This window comes from Tamandua tetradactyla, chromosome 4 (assembly GCF_023851605.1).
Source record: "Tamandua tetradactyla isolate mTamTet1 chromosome 4, mTamTet1.pri, whole genome shotgun sequence".
Classification (NCBI taxonomy): Eukaryota; Metazoa; Chordata; class Mammalia; order Pilosa; family Myrmecophagidae; genus Tamandua; species Tamandua tetradactyla.
Genome location: NC_135330.1, coordinates 193,243,419 through 193,262,498, shown reverse-complemented (window position 1 = coordinate 193,262,498; position 19,080 = coordinate 193,243,419). Strand labels below are relative to the sequence as shown.

General features: G+C 41.5%; 1 protein-coding gene across 1 annotated transcript in view; it reads left to right on the top strand.

Annotated features, from left to right (window-relative positions):
- Window positions 1-18,258, top strand: part of FLT3 (fms related receptor tyrosine kinase 3) — a 76,769-nt gene extending 58,511 nt beyond the window's left edge. The window contains exons 17-24 of the mRNA XM_077158931.1: window positions 637-790; window positions 2,547-2,629; window positions 4,162-4,289; window positions 9,607-9,729; window positions 11,816-11,927; window positions 12,295-12,394; window positions 12,884-12,989; window positions 17,705-18,258. Of these exons, the coding sequence (XP_077015046.1) occupies window positions 637-790; window positions 2,547-2,629; window positions 4,162-4,289; window positions 9,607-9,729; window positions 11,816-11,927; window positions 12,295-12,394; window positions 12,884-12,989; window positions 17,705-17,884 (986 nt within the window). The 3' untranslated portion in view covers window positions 17,885-18,258. The remainder of the gene's footprint in view (window positions 1-636; window positions 791-2,546; window positions 2,630-4,161; window positions 4,290-9,606; window positions 9,730-11,815; window positions 11,928-12,294; window positions 12,395-12,883; window positions 12,990-17,704) is intronic.
- The last annotated feature ends 822 nt before the right edge of the window (window positions 18,259-19,080 follow it).

The window sequence follows — 19,080 nt, the reverse complement described above, 5'->3', positions numbered from 1 at the left end:
CTGCAAGGGCGCATTGTGGTGTCTGATGCGACCTGTTCAGATGTGCTCTTCCCCAGAGGAGCCACCTTCATGCGGGGGTGAGAAGGGCCACAGAGCTTGGGCACTGCCCCACCCGGGCTGTATTCAAATGCGACAAAGCCGAAGCTGGGTTTCAAATGTCATTTTCCCCCAGTTCTCTGGGGCGTGCTTTCAGATCCTTTCTCTTCTGCCTAGAAATGCCCAAACGACATGCCTGGGGTCATTCTTTCCATAGAGCACTATGCATGGCGTCCTGGGACAGTCCGCCTGGAGCTGGCTTAAAAACACAAGAAAAAGAGGAAGTGCATCTAAGGGGTGCTCGGGGATCTGCTTCTCCTTTCTCAGGCAAACCCCAGGTCTGCAAACTGGAGAATCCCAGTGGCCAGTGGTTATCGGTGAGGGCTACGTCTACAGTAAGGGCCAAAGCGGAAGGCAAAATGATGCCCCTTTCCAAAGGAGTTTGGGTAAAAAGCTGAAATGGAATTTAAAATATGACAAAAGTACTTTTCCAAAGCCAAGGAGAACTGAGCTCTCCTACAGGGTACTGACGATCACACAGACTTGGGAAGAAAGTTATTTGGTATTTGTGTGCCTAAGATTAAAATTTATCTATTTCAGGACCAATTTATTTGATTTTTGAGTATTGCTGCCATGGCGATCTTCTCAACTACCTAAGAAGTAAAAGAGAAAAATTTCACAAGACATGGACAGAGATTTTCAAGGAACACAATTTCAGCTTTTACCCCACTTTCCAATCACATCCAAACTCCAGGTAAACAGCTGCACCAAGGTTTCGTGATGACACATTATAGAACACAGGCTAATGTGATGGCTCAACATCCCCCACACTCACTAGGTTTTAAAAGTTGCAATCCAGCGTCAGTGGTCGGTGGATCTAGAGTCCTAGAGAAGTCACTTATCATTGCTATGGTTTCCTTGTTGGTTTTGAAAGTAAGACCTTTCCTTTTCCTAAAGCGCTGGTACTATAGCTGAGCCAACCTCTCTCCACCTGTGCCTAAATCACACCTTGGACACATATTAGGTTTTGGGGAAAGTGCGCTATTAACTCTTTCAGGCCTCCTGATTAGCACAAAGCCCTTGACTTATTCAGAGGGAGTAGCTCGGACCCTGGGAATATGGTACAAAATGGTTCTAACCCACTCAGTTGGATTGTAAAGAATTAGAATGGATAGATTGGCATAAGGTGATGGCAACAATTGTCTGTACATTCTACACTGTATATTTTTCCATTGGCTGGATCCTGAGTGAGGCTTGTATATTGGCTTAGTACACACCAATGCAGCTTTAGGACTTAGGTGGGATGCTCAGCGTATCCTTGGAAATTTCTTCTGATTACTTGAGCATCTTGACTCCTGAACCCCCTTCTCTAAATGAATTCACAGGCATTCTGAGCACAAAATTCCTCAATTCACAGTGCCCCCTGGTCCCCTGCCTGTCTGCCAGCCCTCCGCTGTTCTGAAAGCATAGTGATCCATCAGAGCTTTTTATCTTTGTTGGGGAACTTTGGATGGCACATTTCAGATTTCCAGCCTTGTTTTCTTAGAAGCTTCTGTGCAAGCTTTTGGCCTTCAAGGTCTGAGACAGTGACTCAGCATCTTAGGAGGAAGGTCCTGCAGAGATCACCAGGCAGCTGGCCTTAACCACCTGCACTTGCCACTCCCTTCCCAGTTCATATTCTAAGACTGAGCAAGTTCCATGATGTCATCCATCTTCTAGAACAGTTTGTCCAATGAGTCAGTGATAACTAAACTAGTATGCTACGCTCCTTTGGGTCATTCCAGACCCTAGGGTATTAAATACTCTCTTGGAATTTCTGTGATCTGAGCGCATCAAACCATTTTCCGAAGATAAGGAAATTGCCTATCGGGATAAACTTGCATGTTAGAATAATTGAATCACTATCTATATAAAGTGCACAAAATTCCTCAGTAAAGAGTTCTATGTTATATACCCTAAAAGAGATTTTCACTTTTACTGTTTGTTGAGTTCATGACGGGAAAAGGAAATGAGCTTTTATAAACGCAAACCTGAAAAAGAAGGTTGGTAGGGCTCCATAGGTCTTTATAGAGGATCTGCACGGCGCAGGCTCTTCGTGGGAATGTGCTGAGCTGAGCGACAGAAGAGCCTGGACAGAGAGTCCCGGTGTCAGTGTTTATTCGCCTCGGAACATCAGCAAATCATACCTACTTCATGCAGCTCAATTTCTCCTTTATAAGATGGAATTTTAACACCCACCGCATAGAGTGTGGGTAATGTTGTGAGATCCTTTTTGAACAATAAGACTCTACACAGAAAACAGGGATGGCTCTTGTCCTATTTAGACTGGAAAGTTCAATTACACAGATGTTTTTAGTGTACGCACCCCAAAAATGGACAAGTTCATGGTGTGCCTTTAGTTTAAGAACCCATTTATAATTAGTATCCGTTTCTTTGATGAATTAATACGTTTTGTAAAGTGTCTGCACGGAAGAAGAATGTAAATAATGAAAAAAATTGGTTTTAAATAGTATGCCTGGTTCAAGAGAAGTTTGCATCCATCAGGATTTGGCTCACATCTCAGGGATCAACGGGAACTCATATCATTCGGAAGGTAATATTTTGTTTCTAATTAATAGCACTTTAAATAGAAATGGATACAAGAGTTTCCTGTTAGCTATTTTTAAAAGCATGTAAATGCAAAAGCATTTTTTCTTTGCTATGTGATTTATTATCTTTATTAAAGCATATTTGCTTTAAAGATAGTTAAAGCCAGCCATTTATATATTGTGGATTTTATGTCAATGTTCAACTAATAAATTCTGAAGGCTATTTTATTCGTTTTTAACCTTTAATTATAGTATACAATAAAAATTGTACAAAACTCAAAATTTCCTATTTTAGCCACCTTTGAGTGTACACTTCAGGGGTATAATATTGTGCTACTATCACCACCATCCATCACCCCAAATTTGTCAGCGCCTCAAACAGAAATTCTGGACCCATTAAACAATACTACCCCTTCTCCTCACCCCCAACTCCCAGTAACCTCTACAGGCATACTTCATTTTATTGCATATTGTTTTATTGAGCTTTGCAGATGCTAAGTTTTTTTTACAAAATTGAAGGTTTGTGGCAATCCTTCATTGAACAAGTCTATGGCACCATTTTTTCTAACAGCATGTGCTCACTTTGTGTCTCTATGTCATGTTTTAATTAAGGTACGTACATTGTCTTTTTAGACATCATGCACTTATTAGGCTACAGTACAGTATTGCAGTGGTCTAGAACTGAACCCACCATATCTTTGAAGAATGCGTGTAATCTGGGTATTTTCATATAATCAAAGTCGTACAATATTTGTTCTTTTGTGTCTGGCTTTTTTCACTCAACTTGATGGCTTCGAGCTTCACCCGTGTACCAGCATGTATCAGAACATCATTCCTTTTTACAACTGAGTAATAGCCCATTGCATGGATACTCCACATTTTATTTATCTGTCCGTCTGCTGGACACTTAGATTGCTTCCAGCTTTTGGTCCGGCCATTCTTCTGGAAGTAGTCAATGAATTAGAACCATCCTCTTACCTGATGAGTGGAAAAGATCATGAGTTCTGGAAGCAGACAGAAGAGGGTTAACTTTTGGTTTTGTGTGTGACTTCGGACAAGCAAATTATTTAACCATCCAAGTCACAATTTTCTCATTTGTAGAAAGGTCCTATACCACCTTCCTTCTAGAACTGTTAGAAGGATTACATGGAAGAATATTAAGAGCACAATAGAGTCATAATATGTGGCAGCCCCTCCGTCAATGCTAGTTCCTTTCCCAATGTTAGTTCCTTTCCCAGTGTGACAAAGGTACCCAGTGCCAAATAAGATCATCTAAGCTCCTGACTCGTTTGCAGGCCATCTATCACCAAAGCAGCGTGGAAACTTTTTCTCTCTACTCAGAAAGAACCAAGAAATCCTTCCAAGACTGCACAGCCCTCAGTAGAAATAGATCAGCTGCGGTGCTGGCCAAGAAATGATGCAATAGCGTCACCCCAATGTCTTATCCCCTCTGACTAGCTTTAATAACCTCCTAGAGATCTAGTCGGGCCACTTCTTAGTGTGTTAACAAAATTGAATGTTGGTTCCACTTTAACAGATGAAATTGAATATGAAAACCAAAAAAGGCTGGATGAGGAAGAGGATTTGAATGTGCTTACATTTGAGGACCTCCTTTGCTTTGCATATCAAGTCGCCAAAGGAATGGAATTTCTAGAATTTAAGTCGGTAAGCCCCTCCTAAAGAAGAAACTAACATCAACAACAGCAAAAAGATTTAAAAAGTAATTATGAACAAGAGATATGTTTTTATATTTTTTCTTGTTTATTTAAAGTCTATTCCCTACCCTTTTCACGGTTGGAATCCTGTAGAATGTTATCTCGGCTCCTGGTGAATTGCATGTGTGAGCCGGGACCCCTCATTAGATAGCGGCTCTCACAACCCCTCGCCCCCCCATGCTGTCCAAAGTGCCCTGCAACTTCCAGGGCAGAAGGTCAAGTTTGGAAGTCCTTGAGAATCCCTCCTTAAAACAAGGTGCAGCATTGTCAGGGCCTCCTTGCACAGTTGTTCAGGTCATGGCCTGTGCAGGGCATTTATGAGCTAAAATCCAGCGTACTCTACTTGCCAAGCCAGAAACCCTGGGCACGTTGGTCTAATTCACCCCCTGCCTCCATAGTCGCTAATCCCAGTTCCATCAGGGCCACTGAGGTAAGGCCACTGAGCCCACCTCAGTGCGTCTCCACCCCCAATTTTGTATTCTTTCTCTAATTGCCTTTCAGCCCTGCTGTTCTCTCCATTTCAAATGTCTCCTGCTTACATGCACATTAAAACCATTCCTGCCACCTTCTTTCTTTCCTTATTTTCATACCGCCTATTACTTCATATCATTTCCCTTCTTTCTTCAAGTCTCCTATTCTCCTCTTCCTTCCCCTCTCCTCCACACCCCTCTCTTTGCCTCCTTTCTGCTCTCTTCTCCTGGAATTTGGAGGCCAGTGTCAATGGTATTTTTTTTTAATTACTGTCTCACTAATAGTGTTGATTTGAGTTTTTTCCTTTTCCATCTCCAAGGCATGTTCTTCTCTTCATCGTCCCTGCCTGCTAGTTGGACTCTCCTTTTCCAGTTTCCCGCACACCTTGTTCACCCACACATCCACAGCCAGCTTTCATGAACACTTTTATAGATGTTGGAAGGCATCTCCCAAGATCGTCTGGGCCAGTTTGCTGCCTGTATTAAGTAAACACTTAACCTACTTACAATTGGAGGCTGAGGGACATGGCTTTTTCCCCTCTGGGCTTGTAATAATGTGAAATTTTTAGAGAATCTCCAGGTCCTTAGGTCTTCCCTATTTTGCTTTCACTTTAGGCCCTTCCCTTCTGATCTTGCAGGTCACTGTTTCCTCTTTTCCCTTCCTACATCTCTGGTTACTCCGCAAGTTCCTCTGCAGGCTCTTTGGTCTCATGAGACATTTGTTGACTGCCTACTGCTTGCGAAAACTGCTAGATGCTAGAGATGCAGAGTCAAATATGGTATGATTCTTGTCTTTGGAGATCTTAGGATTGATAGGGAAGAAAGAGGCAAACCCGGCAGCACAGCAGAAATTCCCTTGAAGGTGTGATTGACTTTGTGAGCAAAGTTCAGGTTAACTAGGCCAAGGTTAAAGCCGAGGAGAGGGTTTCAGAAGGAGTTCATGCTTGGGCTGGAGGAGCTTTTGAAAGAGGCCAGCCAGTAGGGCACATGGGATCAGGAGGAGATTTGGGGAAAGGGCTATGAGTTGGATGTGGTGAATGTGCTGGGCCTTGGGCAGCCCCAGGGAACTGCATCCAGGAGATGTCTGGATCTTCCTTTCTGAAGCTCATGAGAGGTTGGTCTGGAGCGGATCTCTGGGTGATGGCAGCTGCATCCCCAGGTGTGGATAAAGTGGCTGCGGTAGGACGTGGCATGAGAGGTGCAGGAGGTGTGAGAGCATCCTAGGGACAGTAGGCTGGGCACAGAGCACAGGAGGACAGAGGAGCTTCAACTGCAGGAGGGGCAGCATGCAGGGTCCACAGGAGGAAGGGCCTAGAGGGGAAGGGGGTCCCTACCAGCCACGGGTGCCCCACAGAAGTTAAATCACATAGAAACTGCAAGTGTCCACTGGAGGGTGCTAAGGGAGGCCATTGTAGGCCCACAGGGAAGTTTTGGGGGACACGAGGGAGGTGGAGGCCAGTTTGCAAGGGCCTAGCTTAAAGAGGGCAAAATGCAGGTAGACTGCACTCTTAGAAAGCTTGAACATGGCAAGGAAAGTCAGAGAGCATTGTGGCCAGGAAATTTCCATTTGTATGTGTGTGTTTTAAAGATTGATGAGACCCCATTGGACTTTTGCTACCAGTGTCCTGTTCTTTGTGGTTGTTAAATCTCATTGTGGTAAATGTACATACCACAACATTTCCTGTTTCCCCATTATTAAGTATGCAATTCAGGGGCGTTATTTCCATCAGCAGTGTTGTGCGACCATCACCGCCATCCATTTCTCAAATGTTTCCATCACCCCAAACAGCATCTCTGCACCCATTAAGCCCTCACTCCCCATTCTTTACCCTATCCCTGGCCCTGGGAACTTCTAATCTTCCTTCTATCTCTGTCAGTTTCAGTGTCCTGTTCTTTTTTTTTTTTTTTTAATTAATTAACGGAAAAAAAGAAATTAACCCAACATTTAGAAATCATACCATTCTACATATGCAATCAGTAATTCTTAACATCATCACATAGATGCATGATCATCGTTTCTTAGTACATTTGCATCGGTTTAGAAGAACTAGCAACACAACAGAAAAAGATATAGAATGTTAATATAGAGAAAAGAAATAAAAGTAATAATAATAGTAAAAAAAAAAAAAAACCCTATAGCTCAGATGCAGCTTCATTCAGTGTTTTAACATGATTACTTTACAATTAGGTATTATTGTGCTGTCCATTTTTTGAGTTTTTGTATCTAGTCCTGTTGCACAGTCTGTATCCCTTCAGCTCCAATTACCCATTATCTTACCCTGTTTCTAACTCCTGCTGGACACTGTTACCAATGACATATTCCAAGTTTATTCTCGAATGTCCGTTCACATCAGTGGGACCATACAGTATTTGTCCTTTAGTTTTTGGCTAGACTCACTCAGCATAATGTTCTCTAGGTCCATCCATGTTATTACATGGTTCATAAGTTTATCCTGTCTTAAAGCTGCATAATATTCCATCGTATGTATATACCACAGTTTGTTTAGCCATTCTTCTGTTGATGGACATTTTGGCTGTTTCCATCTCTTTGCAATTGTAAATAACACTGCTATAAACATTGGTGTGCAAATGTCCATTTGTGTCTTTGCCCTTAAGTCCTTTGAGTAGATACCCAGCAATGGTATTACTGGGTCGTATGGCAATTCTATATTCAGCTTTTTGAGGAACTGCCAAACTGCCTTCTACAGTGGTTGCACCATTTGACATTCCCACCAACAGTGGATAAGTGTGCCTCTTTCTCCGCATCCTCTCCAGCACTTGTCATTTTCTGTTTTGTTGATAATGGCCATTCTGGTGGGTGTAAGATGATATCTCATTGTGGTTTTGATTTGCATTTCTCTAATGGCCAGGGACATTGAGCATCTCTTCATGTGCCTTTTGGCCATTTGTATTTCCTCTTCTGTTAGGTGTCTGTTCAAGTCTTTTTCCCATTTTGTAATTGGGTTGGCTGTCTTTTTGTTGTTGAGTTGAACAATCTCTTTATAAATTCTGGATACTAGACCTTTATCTGATATGTCATTTCCAAATATTGTCTCCCATTGTGTAGGCTGTCTTTCTACTTTCTTGATGAAGTTCTTTGATGCACAAAAGTGTTTAATTTTGAGGAGCTCCCATTTATTTATTTCCTTCTTCAGTGCTCTTGCTTTAGGTTTAAGGTCCATAAAACCGCCTCCAATTGTAAGTTTCATAAGATATCTCCCTACATTTTCCTCTAACTGTTTTATGGTCTTAGACCTAATGTTTAGATCTTTGATCCATTTTGAGTTAACTTTTGTATAGGGTGTGAGATATGAGTCTTCCTTCATTCTTTTGCATATGGATATCCAGTTCTCTAGGCACCATTTATTGAAGAGACTGTTCTGTTCCAAGTGAGTTGGCTTGACTGTCTTATCAAAGATCAAATGTCCATAGATGAGAGGGTCTATATCTGAGCACTCTATTCGATTCCATTGGTCGATATATCTATCTTTATGCCAATACTATGCTGTTTTGACCACTGTGCCTTAAAGTCAGGCAGCGCGAGACCTCCAGCTTCGTTTTTTTTCCTCAAGATGTTTTTAGCAATTCGGGGCACCCTGCCCTTCCAGATAAATTTGCTTATTGGTTTTTCTAATTCTGAAAAATAAGTTGTTGGGATTTTGATTGGTATTGCATTGAATCTGTAAATCAATTTAGGTAGGATTGACATCTTAACTATATTTAGTCTTCCAATCCATGAACACGGTATGCCCTTCCATCTATTTAGGTCTTCTGTGATTTCTTTTAACAGTTTTTTTGTAGTTTTCTATGTATAGGTTTTTTGTCTCTTTAGTTAAATTTATTCCTAGGTATTTTATTCTTTTAGTTGCAATTGTAAATGGGATTCGTTTCTTGATTTCCCCCTCAGCTTGTTCATTATTAGTGTATAGAAATGCTACAGATTTTTGAATGTTGATCTTGTAACCTGCTACTTTGCTGTACTCATTTATTAGCTCTAGTAGTTTTATTGTGGATTTTTCCGGGTTTTCAACGTATAGTATCATATGGTCTGCAAACAATGATAGTTTTACTTCTTCCTTTCCAATTTTGATGCCTTGTATTTCTTTTTCTTGTCTAATTGCTCTGGCTAGAACCTCCAACACAATGTTGAATAATAGTGGTGATAGTGGACATCCTTGTCTTGTTCCCTGTTCTTTTTTAAATCTTCTAGCTTGAAGTTAATTTTCTTGTCAGAGCACTTTGTTGAAAGTCATGTCTTCTCAATTCAGGGCCTCCTTCTAAGTCCACTTCAGTCAACCTCCCCCAATGCCTGCTCAGCTTTCCCACCCCATGAGCTCGTTTCTCCTCGCAGTGTGTCCACTCATCCTCTTGGCTGTTGGTTCACTTTGTTTTCTCTGGTATTGCTCCTTTTGACCCCGCAGGCAATTTCCCAATTAGCAAAAAGAGTCTTGCCCTCACACTTTAAACTGCAGGGGCCCTTGAAACCCCATCAGACATTCCAGTAAGGTCCCCCGTCATTGTGCCTTTTACTTAGAGTTGACAATACGCGATTGGACCTCCTTCTGTTAAGGTTTCCTCTTTGACATCTGGGAATGTTCTAGAAGCAGCACAATAGATTGCAGCAGCAGCAGCGCGCGCATTTGGTTACACCGCGTGATGACTGTTCATGGCGCAATGAAGATAAGAGACCTTGAGGAACTGTCCATTTCCTTCACCAGAAAATCCTATTTTGCTTTTTGACTAGAAGAAAGATTCCCTGCCTCCCCGGCGCTAACGGCGCCATCCTGCTCTCCCCAGTGTGTTCACAGAGACCTGGCGGCGAGGAATGTCCTCGTGACCCGCGGGAAGGTGGTCAAGATCTGTGACTTCGGCTTGGCCCGGGACATAATGAGGGACGCCAACTACGTCGTCAGGGGCAACGTGAGCTGCCACTTTTCATGTGTTTGCAATTGTTGTTTTGGGTTTTACAAGCCACGTTCTGTCGTTATTACAGCAAACATCTTACTCGCTGTAGCTCACTTTTTCAAACTTTTTAGTTGAAATCGTTTCAAACTTACAAGACAGTTGCAAAATAATACAAAACTCATGCAGAGAGCTCCAACGCCCCCCCCCCTTCGCCCAAATACCCAGACCCACCAGCTTTTAGCATTCTGCCACTGAAATACCTTTTTGACTTATTATGACATCAAAAACCTTCCTCGGGGGCACTTTTGCTTTCTTATGCTTCAAAGCCCCCCCCCCCCCAGCTTCAGGGAATATTCCATCTATAATAAAATTTGAACAAAATAACATCGAATCTATCCTTTGGGCTCCTCAGAATAGAACAATTAGGAGCCTTTGAGTGTGTGTCTTCACTATAGAAAAAATCCCATTACTTGCACTTATTCCAATTCCCTTAGCTATATAAAGTAGCTATTGAATTGTGTTTCAAGTTACAATACAGCTCTTTCAAAAATGTACAACATACATTTAACAGTAAATATAAACTTTTAAATGCACAATATTTAAAATAAATAGTAATTAGTGAATATTTGTCATTTTATTGCTGCCGCACAGGGAGATCTAAAACATGATCGAATCTGCTTTTAAAAAACAAGCAAGAACTAAGGATAGATTTGTTATTTACAAGAGAATTATTGGGAGTAATAGAGTATCAAACTGTGTAGGTGAAAGAGGGTGGTTTTTAAGAGTTACGATACCTGGGTTTCAGCCCCCTTCTGCTTCTTTGGGACTACACACTTTTTGGGACTTCTCTCTGTATTATTGTCCCTGCCCATGAAATAATAATAACAAATGCTGATATAGTGCTGACTGTATGCCAAATGCTATTCTAAGTGATTTTCATATATTAATTCATTTAGTCCTCAAAGCACCCATTTTACAGATGAGAAAACTGAGGCACACCAAGGGAAGTGATTTGCCCCTGGTGACGCAGCACGTGGATCTGAACAAGTGGTCAGTGTCCCGCATCTATAAACAGCTTCTAGGAATTAAAACACCCCTCATGGGTGCTGTAATTATAACAATCGCTCCTGGGGTTGTGGGAGTAAACCAATAAAACCAACATGAAAGCGCCTTTCCAGGGCAGACATTCAGTAAATGTTAAAAATAAAATTAAATGGTAATCCCACCAGAATCAAATAATCACTTTAGCTGGTTTTAGATGTATGTCTCCATCACTATAGCCAACCTCATACATGGGATGAATGCTCATCTATAGTTATTCAGTTTCTACGCTGCTAGGTTGACTCTTATCTGGAAGGTGAATTCCATTCGGAACCATGGTGAATTCCTTTAATTCCATTCGGAACTAGTCCACTTGATGCAATCAGCTCATCATTTGGTACCTGATTTTCAAGTAGGATTTCTTTCTTGAGCTTTGATTTTACTTGGCAAGTAAAGGGTACACTATGAAGGTTCCCTCAAGCCATGGAAAGAAAATGGATACAAAGTAACCTTGTGCCATGGAAAGAAAATGGATACAAAGTAACCTTGTGTCTTGATTCTAGTCTGGCGCTGTGCTAAATCAGCCTGAACCCCGTTCCATGCTGTTGCACATTATTAAAGCCACCAAAGCCCAGCCTGGTGTCATTTCTAGAAGTCACGAAACTACGCCATCCTCACCACATTCTGGGGGATGGTATTTCCCCTAAAGTTCTTCCAGGAAATGCTTGACCAAATATGCCACCAGTGCCCCAGCACCTGGCTCTGGGCAGCTGCCTGGCTGCTCTCTAATAGAAAGTGGGTGTCTACTGTTGAACTTAGCAATCGTGAGCATAAGCCTTTGCTCAAGATGAGCTTTCAGGAGAAAAGTTCTTTTGAGGTCCACTATTTTCTAACGTTAACTGGAAAGTGGAACTCTTCCACCTCAGGAATGTGGTTTCCTAAGCTAAGCATTAAGAGTGGCCTTAGGAAGGCAATAAATACCATCACTCAGCTAAGGGGAGGAAAGAAGTACTTTGTGTCAGTGGAAAATTCACCTCGTCTCCTCTTGGGTTTTACACAGGCCCGTTTGCCTGTAAAGTGGATGGCTCCTGAAAGCTTATTTGAAGGGATCTACACAATTAAGAGCGATGTCTGGTCGTATGGAATATTACTCTGGGAAATATTCTCACTTGGTACGTTCTGCAGCTTGCAGCCATTCCAGCCCTGGGCCTTTGTACATTCTGCTCCTCTGCATCCTGCTGAACCCTCCCCTGCTTGGCTAACCCCTCAGTGAGCGGGTTCAATGCCCCCTGGAATGTGCTTCCTACCTCTTTCGTAGCCCGGGCCATCCTGGACTTGATTTGCTGGTGTCTCTCTTCCCTGCTGGCCTGTAACTCACCTGGAAGCAGGAGCTGTGACTTCTCACAGTTACAGTCCTAGCACCCAGCAGTGTCTGTCCTGGGAGTTCTCAGGACATGTTTACTGACTGAATGAATGACTAAACAAATGAATAAATGAATGAATGAACGCGTGGTTATACGTCTTGAATGTTGTTCTCAGGTGTGAATCCTTACCCGGGTATTCCAGTTGATGCTAACTTCTACGGACTCATTCAGAGTGGATTTAAGATGGATCAGCCATTTTATGCTACAGAAGAAATGTAAGTTTAGATCACAGTATAGCTGATTGAAGTAGAAATTTACAGCGTGTCTTGTTCCAAATGCATGGCAAAAGAAAATTTTTTAACTCTTTAATGCAAAGTTTATACAATTTCTCTTAAAAAAAACAGAAAGAAAAAGAAAATTCTCCCTTTTAATAATCATGGAGCCTTGGAAGGAGATTTCTAGACAAAATGGGAAGCCTTCTCTGTCCTCAATGGCACCACCTTCCCAGTGCCCTTTCCTCTGCCTGGGGGGCCTGGGGAATAACAGCGCCATCTCCCGGCCTCCGCTCCAGGTTGCATTGCTTCAAGTGCATTTCTGCCCATCGCCGCATCTGAACTCAATGTTTGTAGAGTCGCTGCCACGGAACAAAACATGCCGTTCTTTAGCAGCCCCGCCACATTATTGGTGTGTCACTGCATGGAGAATGATCCGTTTTGCTTCGTTCGCGTTTACTCGCCTTGCTCCTTGCTCTGTTGCTTTCACAGATACTTCATAATGCAATCCTGCTGGGCTTTTGACTCGAGGAAACGGCCGTCTTTCCCAAATCTGACTTCATCTTTAGGATGTCAGCTGGCAGATGCGGAAGAGGCGGTAGGTAGCAACATAGTAGTTTATAAAGTATCAATCTAAAGGGAAACAAAATCACAAAATGCTCAGGGCTGGCTTCCTAAGAACAAAGGAACTAAGCTGTCTTTTTCACCACAGTTTGTCTTGGTTGCCCTCTAAAAGTTAAAGAGGGTGAAAAATATTTCCTGATAAGCATTTTTATAGGAAAAAATAGTTTTTCCTAAAGATTTCAGCCAATTGATGAATAAATGAAAAGCTCTTAAGTGTCCTATGCACTGGACTAGATAAGCAAATAAACTTAATCCCTGACCTCCAGAAACTGCTGACCTTTCCTAGTTCAAGGTGCTTTTGCATGGAATAATTATACAAATCAATCATGGACATGAGAGAAGGGAAAAAGCACTGACTTGGGGTCATAAGAATCTGTTACGGCCTCTAGCTCCTAATGCCTCTGTCAGTTATGGCAAATCACTTTACTTTTCTTCTTGGCTGGCTGCAAAATGGGTTGTGAAGCTAGATGATCCTGGAACAGAGGCAGAGCTGTAAAAAGATGGTTAGTGCCAGTTGTTGCTAGGGGCCTGGAGGAGGTAGTGTTTCTAGACACAGTTCATAGGAGTAAAAATAAGTCCAGCCTCTCTGCAGGACAATCTGTCAATGTGTATCACAATTCAAATGTGCATTCCCTTTGACTTAAAATGTGCATTCCCTTTGACCTAGCACTTGTACTTTACTCCTTTATCCCAAAGACAGTCGAGGTCAAAGGTGCACATTTCTGTTGTATTATATAACCAACCCATCAACAGGTTAATTATGGCACATCAGTGCTATGGAACCCAAGGCTGCCATTTAAAAGATGAGATGTAGCCATATTTGGTGAAAAGCGAAAATTATAACATATCTAACATATGAACAGTATAGTAGCGATATATTTGGTATTTCAAAAATAAGATTCTAAAGGAATGTCATTATTGCAGGGTGCTGAAAATAGGTGATAAGTAATACTTTAAAATGTCACCTTATGTATGAGACTAAAGCAAAAAATGTTTATTTGTTGCAAAATTTAGATTTTGACTAGAGCATTTCCTAATATAACTCATGTAGATAGTTTGATTGAATGTCATAAGTACCTGGAATCTCAGGTAGCACATGAGATTTTGTTAGTTTGTCCAGAGTGATCCCCCAATGAATCCCAGAATGATTTGATCAGTGACTGGAAAAGTATTTGCAAGCCCCCTTCGGGGAATGGTGAGGGTGGGGAGAAATTCAACTTCCCCAAGTTGAATTCTTGATATTCTCACAAGCAGTGTGGACAACCAAAGCTACAGGCTGAGCCCCCAGTCTTGGGGGTTGTTCACATAAAACTTGACCCCACAAAGGATAGGTCAAGTCTACTTAAAATTTAGGCCTAAGAGTCACCCCCAAGAGAGCCTCTTTTGTTGCTCAGATGTGGCCTCTCTCTCCAGCCAACATGACGAGCAGTCTCACCACCCTCCCCCTCTCTGCGTGGGACATGACTCCCAGGGGTGTGGACCTTCTTGGCAACGTGGGACAAAGATCTTGGAATGAGCTGAGACTCAGCATCAAAGGACTGAGAAAAACCCTAGAATGAGCTAAGAATTAACATTCAAGGGATTGAGAGAACCTTCTCGACCAAAAGGGGGAAGAGTAAAATGAGACAAAGTGTCAATGGCTGAGAGATTCCAAACAGAGTTGAGAGATTATCCTGGAGGTTATTCTTATGCATTAAGTAGATATCACCTTGTTGTTCAAGATGTAGTGGAGAGGCTGGAGGGAATTGCCTGAAAATGTAGTGCTGTGTTCCAGTAGCCATGTTTCTTGATGATGAGTGAACAATGATATAGCTTTCACAATGAGACTCTGTGAATGTGAAAACCTTATGTCTGATGCTCCTTTTACCTACAATATCAACAGAAGAGTAGAACATATGGAATAAAAATAAATAATAGGGGGAACAAATGTTAAAATAAATTCAGTTTGAAATAATGGTAAATGAAAGCAAGGGATAAGGGGTATGGTACGTATAGTCTTTTTTTTTCTCTATTATCATTTTATTTCTTTTTCTGTTGTCCTTTTATTTCTTTTTCTAAATTGATGCAAATGTACTAAGAAATGATGACTATGCAACTATGTGATGATATTAAGAATTACTGATTGTATATGTAGAATGGAATGATATCTAAATGTTTTGTTTGTTAATTTTTTTAATTAATAAAAAAAAGTTAAAAAATAAAATAAGGTTCTAAGACAGAATATATGGCTTGTGTCCACTGACACAAAACTGTGTATTTAGTAAGAGGGTCTATGATGAAAATGTGGAGAAAGAGATGTACCTATTTCACTGTTGGTAGGGAAGCTGAGCGGTACAGCCTCTTGGAGGGCAGCGTGGTGGTACCACAGAAAGCTAAGTCTAGGGTTGCCATATGCTCCTGCAACCCTGTCGCTCAGTATATACCTGGAGGAACTGAGTGTGGGGACACGGAATGGACATTTGCACACGGGTTTTTGGTGGCATTGTTTGTGATTCACAGCAGATGGAGGTGGCCTAAGGGTACAACGACTGAGGAATGGAAGGGGGAACTATTGTGTATACATACAATGGACTACTGAGCGACTGCAAGAAGAAATGAAGTTGTGAGGCATGCAGCTAAGTGAATGAACCTTGAGGATAGTGTGTTGGATGAAATGTCAGAAACTAAAAGACAAATGTTATCACGTCTCACTCATATGGACTAACTATAATATATAAACTCAGAGAATTGAAATAGAAAGCATAGGTTATCAGGTTAAGTCCTATTGTAAGGGTCCTAGACTGTAAGCTCTTACAGTAGTCATATTTATTCCAGAGTTGTAACTGTTATTTCTAAATTCTGAGATACTGAACTATTTGTGCATAACTTGGTCATTCCCTGAAACTTCGGGTATTTATGTGACACCTGAGACTCAGAGTAAGAGCTCTGAAGCTGTGAAAGTCACATTACACTACAGAGCAACTGTTTAAAAAGTTGAAAAAGTGACCAGACTTCAAATAGAGATAAAAAAGAAGCTGATCTGGATAGGACTAAGGTAAACCAAAACAGAGAGTGAAGAATGGTAGGGTTTATATTTTAAAATTTCAATTTCTCTGTGAGACCAAATGAAGAAATGTTTATTTGGTGCAAAATTTATATTTTGGGTGGTGCATTACCTAATTTAACTTGTATGATCTGCTTATTTGAACATTATAATGTCATGGAATCTTCAATAGGGCGTGAGATCTAGTTGGTTTTTTCAGGGTAGTGTGATGCCCTAATACATCCCAGAATAATTTGGGTAGAGAATTAAAAAGTATTTGCAAAGTTCCCTTGGGGGCTGGAGAGAAAGGAGGAAATATTCAACTTCCCCATCTGGGTAATTCTTAATATGTTCTTGCAAGCACTGGGGACAACCAATTCAATAGGCTGAGCCCTCAATCTTGGGACTCGTCCCTATGAAACTTATTCCTACAAAAGATAGGCTAAGCTTATAATTATGCCTGAAACACCCCCAGAGAACCTCTTTTGTTGATCAGATGTGGCCTCTCTCTCTAAGCTGACTTGGCAGGTGAAGTCACTGCCCTCCCCACTGCATGGAACATGACTCCCAGGGGTGTAAATCTCCCTGGCAACGTGGGACAGGACTCCCGAGATGAGCTGGGACTTAGTATCATGGGATTGAGAAGGGCTTCTTGGTCAAAATGGGAAAGAGAGATGAGAAAATAAAGTTTCAGTGGCTGAGGGATTTCAAACAGAGCTGAGAGGCTATCCTGGAAGATATTCTTGTGTATTATATAGATATCCCTTTTTGGTTCATGGTGTATTGGAGTGGCTGGAGGGAAGTACCTGAAACTGCTGAGCTCTGTTCCGATAGCCTTGACTCTTGAAGAAGACTGTATAACTATATAGCTTTTACAATGTGATCATGTGATTGTGAAAACCTTGTGTCTGATGCTCCTTTTATCCAGGGTATGGACAGATGAGTAAAAAAATAAGGACAAAAATAAATAAATAATAGGGGGTAGATAAAAGTTTTAAAAAATTGGGTAGATTACAATACTAAGTGTCAATGAGAGGGAGAGATAAGGGGAAGGGGATGTGTGAGTTTTCTCTTTTTTCTTTTTATTTCTTTTTCTGGAGTGATGCAATTGATCATGGTGATGAATACACAACTATGAAATGAAAAGAAAGAAAAAAAGGTCCATGAGGATGACTACCTCTAGTGATTTTTAGCTTTTTTCTTCATATCTTCTGTGTTGCTTAAGTTATTACATGAATATGTAGAACTCTTAGAATCAGAAACAAAGTAAAGCTATTTTCTATTAGGAAAAAAACACCACTGTGCTCCCAAGTGAAACCTAAAGAATCAGTTCCCTGTATTAATTGTATCATGAGCAATCATTTTTATGTGGCCTTTCTTTTTTTAAGGAGTCTCTACATTGCTTTAGATTTTCTAGAGTGACATGGATATCTTAGAGTGGAAACGAAAAAGAAGTAAAGCATTTAACTGTGGTTGATTTCTCCATTTATTACTAAGGCCCAAATTGCTTTGCCAATGAATTTGTAAAATATCCTCTAAGACCTATGCATAATAAAAGTAGCGATTTAAATTAAACAATCATCTCATTTAAATACTTTATGATACAGGCGCGTAGTATATCTCTTGATCAGATGATAACCAGTGTATTGTCTCTTTCCCATGCTCAGATGTATCAGAACATGGATGGCCGCATTTTGGAGCGTCCTTCCATCTACCAAAACAGAAAACCTTACAGCAGAGAGGGGGATTCAGAGCCCCTCCGTCTGCAGGCTGAACTTGAAGATTCACCGAGAAACAATTTGGTCTTGAAAGAGCTCACCCCGTCTCCTTCCCTGAACAGTCTGTAGATTGCCAAATCAAACAAGATGAATTTCGTCACGAAAAGAGAAGGTATCATTAACTGCTGCTTCGCTGGATTTTCTCTAGAAGCTGTCTGTATTTACTCTTGTTTTTAAAGGGACTTTTTGTAAAATCAAATCATCCTTTGCACAAGGCAGGAGAGCTGATTATTGACTTTCTGGGGGCACCAATACCTAGAGGCCTTCCCAGGCCGGCTGAGTGAGAATCGGGTACCTGGAGAATAGCAGACTCTTGTAAAGACATAAAACAAAAGCATTTTGCTAAGAAGAAGCAAATATGATTTTTTTTAAATCTATGTTTTAAAATAATATGTAACTTTTTCAGCTATTTAGTGATATATTTTATAGATGAAAATAAAATTTCTACTATACAAATGTTTGTTAATGATTTCTTTACATGGTATGTTTAGGGTAAGACTTCATTGGAGTACATGAAGCCACTGGAATCGTATGCATGTGTGCTTTTTTTGCTTCTGTTGAGAAGGCTCATTCTCTCATCAGATACTTAAAAGGGTTTGTGACTCCTGCTCACAAGCTAGGTTAAGAAGAGCTGATTCTGGGTGTCTGCTGTGTTCTCCAGAGCACTCCGAGTTGTCTGCTGTCTTCTCTGGAGCACTCTGGGTGTCTGCTCTCTTCTCTGGAGCACTCTGGGTGTCTCCTGTTGTCTTAGAGCATGCTGGGTTGTCTGCTGTCTCTTTTGGAGCACTTTGAGTGTCTGCTGTCTTCTCTGGAGCATTCTAGGTGTCTGCTGTCTTCTTTGGAGCATTCTGCATGTCTGCTGTCTTCTCTGGAGCACTCTGGGTGTCTGCTTTCTCTCTGGAACACTCTGAGTGTCTGCTGTCTTCTTGGAGCACTCTGAGTGCTGTCTTCTTTGAAGCACTCTGGATGTCTGCTGTCTCCTTTGGAGCACTCTGGGTGTCTGCTGTCTTCTCTGGAGCACTCTGGGTGTCTGCTGTCTTCTCTAGAGCACTCTGGGTGTCTGCTTTCTCTCTGGAGCACTCTGGGTGTCTACTGTCTTCTCTGGAGCACTCTGGGTGTCTGCTGTCTTCTCTGGAGCACTCTGGGTGTCTACTGTCTTCTCTGGAGCACTCTGGGTGTCTGCTGTCTTCTCTAGAGCACTCTGGGTGTCTGCTTTCTCTCTGGAGCACTCTGGGTGTCTGCTTTCTCTCTGGAGTACTCTGGGT